Raw genomic sequence first — 11,511 nt, forward strand, 5'->3', positions numbered from 1 at the left:
GTGTACAAAAAAAAGATAGTTACCTAGATGTGAACATACCGAAAAGTTAATTACCTTAATAAGTCATTTTCCCTTATTTTTCTTTTCGATTTCAGATGAGGGAATAGATACAAGAAGCCCTATTGAAAAAGTGGGTAGATAGAAGCACCGATTCCCATGATTTTCTCCACCATACTTGGATTGCGAAGTTGGTGTTTTACTGTTTTTTTTTCTATTTTTTTCGTGTGATCATTGATTCATCTTTCTTGCATTGTTTTAGGTGCATCATGGGTTCTTAAATCCTTAATATGACACATTGAGACGTGAAGATTATGGTGATATAGCATTAAATAGGTGTGGCAATGGCCCATGGGTGCATTCTGTGGGTTAGATCTTGTTGTAACCGAAATCTTTGTAGGTTTTCAGTCACTGATATATGGTTTGCTTCTATCTCTCTCTCTCTCTCTCTAACTAAATAATTGTTCAAACGAGACTAAATAATATTTGTATGTATATTAAGTGACTATTACTTGGACATGTGGATACAAAATCAATAAAACATAATCCTATGTGGAATGGGGCTGAATTGGCGAGGAGACATGGCGCTTTTCTACTAGGACACCGATAATTGACCGAAATAGGTAGCATATGATGTTTTATGGTATGTGGCGATGTGCTTATATGTTCTCACTTCCCATAATAGCAACTTACTTCTATTTTGTTAACAATAATAGTAATATGTAAAACAAAATTTGTAAGAATTTTACAAGTTTCAGGTTATATTTCTGTTAACGATAAAAACATGAAGTATGTTGCTATTACAGGTAATATATATTAAGTATGTTGTTATTTTTTATTATGCTTTCATATAATCATTTACTCATTAGTAATATTAGACAATGGATATAATGACATTCAGAGTAAAATTTATTTGGTTTGTTTTCAGGCTCCACAATTGTTTGATTTGCTACACAATATTTGGTAAGCTACCAAAACGAAAATAGTATTTTCTTTTTAATTTTTGTTTTTTTTTACTCTTTTATGTTTTCTTTTGGGCGTAAGTTTGGAGGTAATATGTTTGATTAAGGGGACCACAACCCACCAAGAGGGTTTTGAATTTTTGATGGCCAATTTTGGGGATTGGTGATACGATAGGAGTGTGTTTCTGAGTTTATCAACTTTGAATTCCTCCCACCCCACTTCTATGAATGGTAAAATCCATCAAACTTAGGAATTGAAGGAATTTTACAAATTGAATTTCATCCATTTGGCAAGCAAACACGCATTGGAACAGAATCGAAATTCCAATTCGTAGTTCTATAAACTTTGTTGCACAATCTAAATGAATATGACACTTTTTTTTTCCAGTTAAGTAACGGCGGAATGCTTACCCTGCATGTCATATAATTAGTTGTAGGGGTTTATAATGTGAAAATGTTTATGTAACGAAAAAAGTAAGTTTTTTGCTTTTATGAACAAACTGCCCCTGTTTGTAGGTTTTCCTGCAATTATGACCGAATTGCCCATGTCTGTGGGTTTTAAGAGGACTGATGCAATAAATGATAATAGATTTCTATGGCTTGTATTTTCAAAAATTTGTTTTTGTATTTTTAAATTTTATGTTGTAAAAATATTAGATTGACCAAATTGTTGGTTTTGCTACGTTATTATATACAGTTTTATGACCAAGCCGCCACTGCATTTTTGCTACAATTATGACCAAGTTACCCCTGCAGTTAAGTTGTCCTTATACATACGATGTTTTCTTTCTATTCTTCTTTTTGGAAAAAATAGCTGATTTACATATAATAACAACATACTTTGCCTAAAATGCAAAGTATGTTGCTACTGCGTGTATGTAATGTAACAGACACCATTTCTATTACCTGTTGTCATTTATTTCAGCTTTATGGACCATTTTTTATTACATTTCAGTGCAAAAATATGTTGCTCTTTCTTGACAGCAACAATTATAGCAACCCCTGTTGTCATTTATTTCAATTTTCCGGATCATTTTTTCGTCCATCATCTTTTCTACAAGTACAAAATCCTCAAGAAACTCCCTCAAGAACGATTGATAAACGATGACACCATCTTTGACGCAATGTCTTTTATCGGTTGGCAAATCCAATCCCCGCAAAGCTGGGCTTCTTATCTAGTTAAGATAAAGTGAGAATCACGAACACATTCGAAAAATACAGTATGTTCGTTACAATTGTCCACATGTTGTACTTCCATCTAAGGATTCTTCAGAAAAGTCCTAATATTTTGGAAATATATTTAATAAAGTCCTAAATTTTATTTTTTGAACAGAAAAGTCCCGACTTTTTAACTTTTTGAATAGAAAAGCCCAAGAAACCGATTAATTTATTCACTTTATCCATTTTGACCTGTTCGGTAGCTCATGGGACAAAATCATTATTTTTTCCAAAATAATAGGACTTTTCTGAAAATTTCGTCAAAACTTGTATATAATGTATAAACGTATTTTTTACGCATTTATGTCTATTATATATATATATATATATATATATATATATATATATATATATATATATATATATATATATATATATATATAAGTTTTTATATGTATATGTTTATGTATTTTTAAGTATTTTAGATATATAAACGTATTTTTTTTTACATATTCACATGTATTTTTAAGTATTTTACACATTTTAATTGTATTTTTATGTGTTATTTTTTATGTATTACGTATTTATATTTATTTTTATATTATGTATTTTTTTAAGTTTTTATATGTATATGTTTACATTTTTTATATATTTTAAATGTATAAACGTATTTTTTATGTATTTATATGTATTTTTAAGTATTTTACACATTTTTATTTATTTTATGTGTTATTTTTTTAAAGTTTTTTATATATATTTTTTTGTTTTTTTATGTATTTTAAATGTATTAACGTATTTTACGTATGTATAATATATATATATATATATATATATATATATATATATATATATATATATATATATATATATATATATATATATATATATATATATATATATATATATATATATATATATATATATATATATATATATATATATATATATAGGGAAGGGTTATTTGGAAAACAAAAAAACCCTAAAAATCATAAAAATGCATAAAAAAATACCTAGACATTACAAAACTTTTTTTTGAATTTTTTTATCAAAAAATTGCAGCCTTTTTGACAATTTCGCTGAAAAAAAAAATCAATTTTTTTTTTGTAAAATTTTTTTTTTCAAAATTTTTTTCAGCGATTTTATGTTAAAAGCTGCGATTTTTTGATAAAAAAATTCAAAAAAAAGTTTTGTGATCTCTAAGTATTTTTTTATGCATTTTTATGATTTTTAGGGTTTTTTTGTTTTCCATAGAACCTAAACCTATATATATATATATATATATATATATATATATATATATATATATATATATATATATATATATATTACATATTTTTTAATGTATTTTTATATGTTTTTATGTATTATATATATATATATATATATATATATATATATATATATATATATGCAGTTTTAGGTATTTATGTATTTCAAATGTATAACTGTATTCTTTTATGTATTTATGCATTTTTTTTACTTCGGGTCGTCTAAACCATTTTATCCAATTCGTACAACTTTTTCAAGTATGTCTACATAGTTTTCCCACGTACCTACATTGTTTAAGTTTTTCCCATTCACTTATCTTAAAATTAAACATCGAATATGAGAAACTTAAATCATGTAGGTATGTTGGAAAACAATCTAGACATACTTGAAGAACCTGTGCGAATTAGATGAAATAATGAAGACGACTTGAAGTAAAAAATACATAAATACTTAAAAATAATACGGCTATACATTTAAAATACATAAAAATAAACAAACATTTATATAAAAAAGTTTAAAAAAATACGTAAATACGTAAAAATACATATAAATACGTAATACATAAAAAACACATAAAAATAAAAAAAATATGTAAAAACTTACAAAAAATATGTTTATACATTTAAAATACATAAAATACAGTAACATCTATATAAAAAAGTTAAAAGATACATAAATCATGGTTGTCAAAATCGCGATCCTGATCGTAGGATCGTACGATCCTACGATCCTAGGTATGAAAAACGATCCTGATCGTATTTGGAGTAGGATCGCAGGTAGGATCGTAAGATCGTAAGTAGGATCGTAAAAAGATCGTATTTGGAGTAGGATCGCAGGTAGGATCGTAAGATCGTAAGTAGGATCGTAGGATCGAGATCCGATCCGATCCTACCTCCATTGATTTTTTTTTTTTTTTTATTTATTTTTTTTTTTTTTGCTAATGAGTTTTTTTTACTATTTTATGTCTTTTACCTTTACCAATTTAGCATTTATCATTTTGTGTAGCGACTTATGACTAATATTTTGAAGTTTTTATAACTTTTGAACGAAAAATTGAATGTTTGTTCTATTTTTCATTATTAAAAATTATAAATTAAAATTATATTTTATTTTGTGGGATCTTAGGATCCCGATTCCGATCTTACGATCCCGATCTTGCAAACCCAAAAACGATCCTACGTAGGATCCCGATCTTGACCACCTTGACATAAATACATAAAAATGCATATAAATACGTAATACATAAAAAATACATAAAAATACATTAAAAATATGTAAAATACTTAAAAATACATATAAATACATAAAAAATACATTTATACATTTAAAAAAATAAACATCTATATAAAAAACTTAAAAATACATAAATACATAAAAATACATATAACTATGTTATACATAAAAAATAACACATAAAAATACATTAAGTCTATGTAAAATTGTTAAAAATACATAAATACGTAAAAATAGATATAAATACGTAAAAAATACGTTTATACATTATATACAAGTTTTGACGAAATGTGCAAAAATGTCCCATTATTTTGGAAAAATTAACGATTTGGTTTATGACCTATTGAACAGGTCAAAATGGGCTAAAGTAAATAAATTAACCGGTTTTTTGAACTTCCTATTCAAAAAGTTAAAAAATCGGGACTGTTCTGTTAAAAAAAAAAAAATTAAGACTTTATTAAAATTTTCCCGAAACTATTAAATTTTTTCTTGAAATTTTCCTTCTATCTAATTTACTGTATAAAATAAGTCGATCATTTAACAAAGTTGTGGATATTAAGTTCTGGAATGAATAATTGGATCCTCAAACGACTCACAGTTACAAGTTTCACTTTCTTTTCTTTTTTGTTTTTTCTTTTTTTTTAATAATAAAAATCAGGTCAACAAAACATTACAGGTTCGCCCCTGCTTATAAACTTAGACTGTGTAGGGTTGGGATTGCTACTTCCAAGTTCCAACCATTCAAATAGGAAACAAATGATGTAACTCTATCAACAGCTCAATGAGCACCATATGGGACGGGGCGAGGGGATTGGATTGGGGTTAAGTTTTAGGGCTGATTTGTGTTTGGAGTTAATGGTGGTTATGAAGGGGCAAAGTTCAGGGTTATTGGGACCAAATTTAGACCCACCAACAACAACAACCATGGTGACTTTTTAGGATGAGAAGCTTTAGAAGCAATTTTCACATAAACTGTTTTCCGACTACAAGTTTCTTCAGAGAGGTCGAAGAGATCTCAATCCTAAATTGAACGAATTGGTACAAATGAATTCAAAATGACAAATCGTTCATGCAAAGCATATCTGATGCTTACCTGTTCAACAACAGGTTGAGTATTGCTATGGAAAAGTGTTACATTGCCTGGTAGAAACAAGTAAGTTGCCCAATTTCCGATTTTATCCCTTTTTAGCAAATAATCTTATCCTCTTCTTTGACTAAACAAGTGGCTTTTGTTTCTCCTCATATTTACATAGATCTTATCCTCTTCTTTGATGACGTTCACATAACCACCAGTACTAGAATCATATCTTCTATAAACTTACATCTTAGTTTCTTTACCATTGTTTCATATAAATTTTCCCCATCAAATAAATTGTCTTACAGCAGGATCCTTCAAGCATGCCGTCAATGACGTCTTCTTCAACTTCACCCGTTACAAAGAGCTTTAAGTATGACGTATTTTTGAGTTTTAGAGGTGAAGACACTCGTAAGAACTTCATCGATCATCTTTATTATGCTCTTCAGCAGAAAAGCATTTCCACTTACAAGGACGACGAGAGAATCGAAAAAGGGAATAGAATCAGTGATGAGCTCATGGAATCCATTGCAGACTCAAAATTCTTCATTATTGTTTTCTCCAAGAACTATGCGTCTTCATCTTGGTGCTTGAATGAGCTTCTAAAGATAATGGAGTGTCACAAGACAACAGAGCATACTGTTTACCCCGTATTCTATGATGTGGAACCCTCTGAAGTCCGCAATCAGATCGGGGCAGTTGGAGAAGCATTTGCCAAACATGAAAATGAAGAGGTTGCTGGGAAATGGAGAAAGGCTTTGAAAGAAGTAGCTGATGTGGCCGGGTGGGAGTTGAAGAACACTGATGGGTAATTCCTTCATCATATCTCCACAGTATTCTTTCATTTTGTTTCTTTCTTATCTATGTTTATCTTGGATGTAAAAGGGCTCAGACATGGCTTCTCATGTTGGATTGTCAAATCTTTACTCAACCCCGGTGTCTTGAATGATTAAACATGAAATATGATTATATTACAATGTTATTACCTCATACATGTTTGTATGTGTGATTTTGAGTAAGGTAACTGAATCTTCTCTAAAATATAGGCATGAAGCAAAATTCATCCGACAAATTGTTGAAAAGCTTTCACTAGAGTTACGCGCCATCAATGTCCGCATCGATAAAAATTTAGTAGGCATGGAGACTCGGATCAACGATATTATATCATCTTTAGGAACTGCTTCAGATGATGTTCACATGATTGGGATCTGGGGGATAGGAGGTGGTGGGAAGACGACTTTGGCTAGAGCGATTTTTAATAAAATATCCTTTCAGTTCGAAGGCAAAAGCTTTATTGAGAATGTGAGGGAAGTTTCAAAAGCTTCTTTGAATTCCTTACAAAGTCAAATCCCTTTAAATGGTGGAAAGGTTCTTCTTGTTCTAGATGATGTGGATTGTATGGACCAGCTTGAGGCGTTAGCTGGTGACCCTAGTTGGTTTAAGCCTGGAAGTATAATTATCATTACGACAAGAGACGAGCAAGTGTTGGTAGCACATGGAGTGAAATTGATTCATAATGTCAATCTGTTATCAGATAAGGAAGCAATTTGGCTCTTTAGTAGGTATGCATTTGGGAAAGAGATTCCAGTTCAAGGATACGAAGAGCTATCAAGACAAGTTGTATGTTATGCTGCTGGTCTTCCATTGACGATCAAAGTTTTGGGTTCATTTCTCTGTGGTAAAAGTAAGCCTGAATGGGTAGATGCCCTAGCCAGACTAAAAACAATCCCGTTAGAGGAAACTCAGAAGAAGTTGGAATTAAGCTATATCAGTCTAGATGAAGAACATAAGGAAATATTCCTGGATGTTGCAACCATCTTAAAAGGTTGGCTGAAAAACTCAGCTATCGGAGCACTTGAAAGCTGTGGATTTTATGCTAGAATTGGTTTAAGAGTTCTTGAGCAAAAGTCTCTCATAACTATTGATGATGATGAGTGTTTGGGCATGCATGACCATTTAAAAGAAATGGGCAGGAATATTGTTCGTCGTTCGCACCCCGATATGCCTAACAAACATAGCCGGTTGTGGGATGGCAAGGAAATTGAAGATATATTGGCTAATGACATGGTAAGATGGAGAAACTAACACATTTTCATTTGTTACAAACATGTTTCATGTTTATTGCTTTTTTGTTACAGGGTACTGAAGCAACCAGATGTATAAAATTCTACTATAGGGGACTGGATCCGCAAATCACTATGAAAGGTCTTAGAAAGATGAAAGAACTTCGTTTTCTTGATGTGACCGATGATAAATTTTACTCGGATCCGAAAATTAATAAACTCATCCCAAACTGTCTAAATGGTTTAGAAGTTGTATGGTGTAATTGGAAATCTAATAAAGTTAGCCTGTACATTCCGGATGCGTTAAGATATTTGCGTTGGTACAATTATCCTTTTAGGTCTTTACCAAAATCATTTCAAGCAAATAACCTTGTTGCACTTGAGATGGCTGAAAGCGGTATCGTACAACTCTGGAAAGGGGGAGAAAAAAAGGTAGAATTGTTTTGCATGATTCATTATAATATTGTTGTACATCCATTGGTTTGTTATTATACCAATATTAATTCATTTTGTTATTTTGCTTATGTTAGGTTCTTAACAAGCTCAGATTCCTTCACCTCAGTGGTCCAAAGTTGAGGTCCCTTGACCTTGGGTTGACTCCAAATCTTGAGACATTGACGCTGGTCAAACATGTACATGGACCTGGACCTGGTGGTTTGGTAGAACTTCACATGCCCGGTGAATGTCTAAAACTCAGATTTCTTGAACTTGATCATGTAAAGTCAAGGATGTTTGACCTCGGGCTGACTCCAAATCTTGAAAAGTTGTATCTAAGACGTGATTTGGTAGAACTTCACATGCCTGATACATGTCCAAATCTCATATCCCTCCATTTCAGCTTTTCAAACTTGAGGACCCTTGACATTGGACGGACTCCGAATCTCGAGGATTTATATGTGTCCGGTTGTTATGATTTGAAAGAACTTCACATGGCTGATAAATGTTTAAAACTCAGATCCCTCTGCCTTGTTGGTTTAAAGCTGAGGACCCTTGACATTGGGTCGAGTCCAAATCTTAAGAGGCTGGATCTTCATGGTTGCAATGATTTGGAAGAATTTCTCATTGCCGAATGTCCAATGCTCACATTCATCAAGATTGAGTGTTTAAAGTTGAGGACCCTTGATCTCAGTCTGGTTCCTAATCTCAATAAGTTGTTTCTTTCTGAATGCAAAGATTTGGTAGAACTTCACTTGCCTGGTAGATCTATAAATCTCATCACCCTACAATGCACTAATTCAAAGTTAAGGACCCTTGACATTGGGCTGTCTCCCAATCTCACTGGATTATATCTTACAGATTGTTATGATTTGGAAGAACTTCAACTGGTCGATCAATGTCAAAAGCTTGTATCCCTCAAAATTAGTCATTCAAAGTTGAGGACCCTTGACCTTGGGTTGACTCCAAATCTCGAGAAGTTAAATCTTAGAAAATGTTATAACTTGGTAGAACTTCATGCTCCCATCGGATGTCTAAAAAATCTTGTCCACTTAGACTTAAGTGGATGTTTGGCGTTTAGATCTTTTTTGTTTTGCTTAACAGATAAGACTACTGGTCTAGTGAATGAATCACTTGAGGTACTTCCTTTAGCCGAGTTATATTTCATCCTAAAAATTTGCCCATTTCACCCCGACAATCATTTGCTGAAGTTTGAGTTTAGATGTTTTCATGAAGAAGATCTACCCTCATTGACTAGAAGTCTTGAGAAGCTTATTTCTGCACGTCCATGTGCTTGCACAGAAATTGAGAGGTTTTCAAGAAGCATTTGTAGGTTACAACGTTAAATAAAGCTTAAACGCAATGGTAGTAATGCCGAGGTACCCAAGAGGAGTTATGTTTGTTGTCTACATCTTCTACACATAAGTCTTATCGGCTTTTGAGAAGTTACCCAAAGACATTTGCTGATTAGATCAGATGTCCAGAGCAGCAAGATTTGTTCCAGATCTGTTGGAACATGTAGAGAGGGCTTCTTTCAGTCGTGTGATTTTACATCCACAGCAAGCACCTACAACAGGAACTATTCTACAAGGTACTTTCTCAGTTTTCCGTGAATCATGCATCTTACTTTCATCTCAATTTTTAATATTTTCATCCAAAAATCAATAATTATATATAAAAAAGGTACAAGTACTATAGATACAGGAAGAGCCCATGCCCGTGTTATAGTTTTAAGCTTGGCTTCAGAGAGTAGCTTCTTTATCGCTTGTGTTAAATTTGGAGTCTTATTCGAGGTTAAAACCAAATCCAAGTGGTGAAGTAAGAATCAGATGTTGAAATCTGACAACTCGTGTGGATTTTATGCAAATTACCACACAGTCTATCTAGTGTAGTATATTCCATTTCTTTTTGCATCTTTTGCATATGAAAATGTGTTTGTGTTACTATTTGTCCTACTAACATTTGAACCATTCCTGCAATTAGGAGTTCTAGGAGGTGGTCTACACACAAGGACAAGGTGATTTGAGAAGGTTGAGGAGAAGCCATCGATCTTGGTTATCACTTTGCATCTTCACCTTTGCACACCTAATCTCACCACTCCCCATCTCCATCCCCATCCCAACCCATACACAAACTTGCAACTAAACCCAAATCGGAAAATGAAGAACACAGTTGAAGAACAAAAAATGAAGAACGAAGATGGTGGTGCATTTCATCTTCGAGGTACATAAGGATTGTCCTTTTTAGACATTTGCTGGTGGGACGATGACATCTACAGAAAGAGCAAAGATCGTTTCCAGCAAAAGCCGACCACCTCGATGCTGATCTTCCTGGGTTTGACCTACCTTCAAGCCGATTCCAGCAAAATCCCACATTCTTGTCAGACATTTGCTGGTGGCGATGGTGATTATAGGAGGCGAATCAAGTTTTCTGAATTTAAAAATCGAGTGGGGTACCACGTAGGAGTGGGATGTTTTTTATTTCTTTTTTCTTTTTCTGTAAATTTATTTGGGAAATCTCCAGAAAAATCCTAAAATTTTAGACTAATTTATGAAAAAGTCCCGAACTAATTTTTGTTTACAGAAAAACACATAATACCGGTTAAAACTTCGAAAAAACCCTTTTTGGCCGGTTTCGTTGATTTAGTCGGTATTCTGTCCTTTTTCATTAGTTTGCTCAAAATATTAGGACTTTTCTGAAAATTACCCGATAACCGAAATATTGGGACTTTTTTGAAAATTACTATGAAATTAATGGATATTATTATTAACAAATCATTTATAAACATAAAAAATATTTTTTATTATAAACAAAGGAAATACATTTGCTGCTAATTTTTAGAAATATAATGATCGACTATGTACTTCTCTATTGTTTGTTGACCACTTCAAAGTCTCTTTGTTCTTCCTATGTATCGTTGTGGGTGTGATAGTGAGAAGTACTCTGTTGGGCGTGACCATACAAGAGTTGATAATAACACGAACATATAGATCTTTCATTATGTTCTTTAACCTAACTACCACCTAACCTCCAAACATTACCCGATAACAACCATAAAATTACAAACATCTATCGAGAGTGAAAAGTAAACTTTGAACGATAATTTAAATAGATAATCACCCTTCACTTGTTTCCATATAAATTATCATTTACGGTTCACTTTTCACATTTTATAGATGTGTGTTAGTCGATGGTTGTTAACATGTGAGGTATGAATGTTGGTTGGTAGTTAGGTTAAACAACATAAGAGGAACACCAACATTAGAGGAATGCTAACTAAGTACATATCACCATCATACCCACAACAATGCATAGGAAG

General features: G+C 32.1%; 1 protein-coding gene across 2 annotated transcripts; it reads left to right on the top strand.

Moving 5' to 3' along the window:
* Window positions 1–5,340: 5,340 nt before the first annotated feature.
* LOC145136466 (disease resistance protein RPV1-like) lies at window positions 5,341–11,190 on the top strand. 2 transcript variants are annotated; one of them, XM_079070600.1, is made up of 6 exons: window positions 5,341–5,772; window positions 6,003–6,502; window positions 6,741–7,761; window positions 7,833–8,189; window positions 8,288–9,783; window positions 10,176–11,190. In XM_079070600.1, exons 2-5 carry the CDS (start codon window positions 6,018–6,020, stop codon window positions 9,536–9,538), a joined length of 3,114 nt encoding a protein of 1,037 aa, XP_078926726.1. In that variant the 5' UTR covers window positions 5,341–5,772; window positions 6,003–6,017; the 3' UTR covers window positions 9,539–9,783; window positions 10,176–11,190. The 2 variants fall into 2 exon arrangements, with proteins under 2 accessions (XP_078926726.1, XP_078926727.1); XM_079070601.1 differs by having other exon boundaries at window positions 6,006–6,502.
* The last annotated feature ends 321 nt before the right edge of the window (window positions 11,191–11,511 follow it).

Source organism: Lactuca virosa, chromosome 9 (genome assembly GCF_052849685.1).
Source record: "Lactuca virosa cultivar CGN04683 chromosome 9, Lactuca_virosa_CGN04683_v6, whole genome shotgun sequence".
Classification (NCBI taxonomy): Eukaryota; Viridiplantae; Streptophyta; class Magnoliopsida; order Asterales; family Asteraceae; genus Lactuca; species Lactuca virosa.

Excerpts from the sequence above, each read along its gene's own strand:
- LOC145136466 (XM_079070600.1), top strand. The coding sequence starts at position 6,018 with ATGCCGTCAATGACGTCTTCTTCAACTTCACCCGTTACAAAGAGCTTT. Across the intron at positions 6,503-6,740 it reads GAGTTGAAGAACACTGATGG|GCATGAAGCAAAATTCATCC; the intron begins GTAATTCCTTCA and ends TCTAAAATATAG. Across the intron at positions 7,762-7,832 it reads ATATATTGGCTAATGACATG|GGTACTGAAGCAACCAGATG; the intron begins GTAAGATGGAGA and ends TTTTTGTTACAG.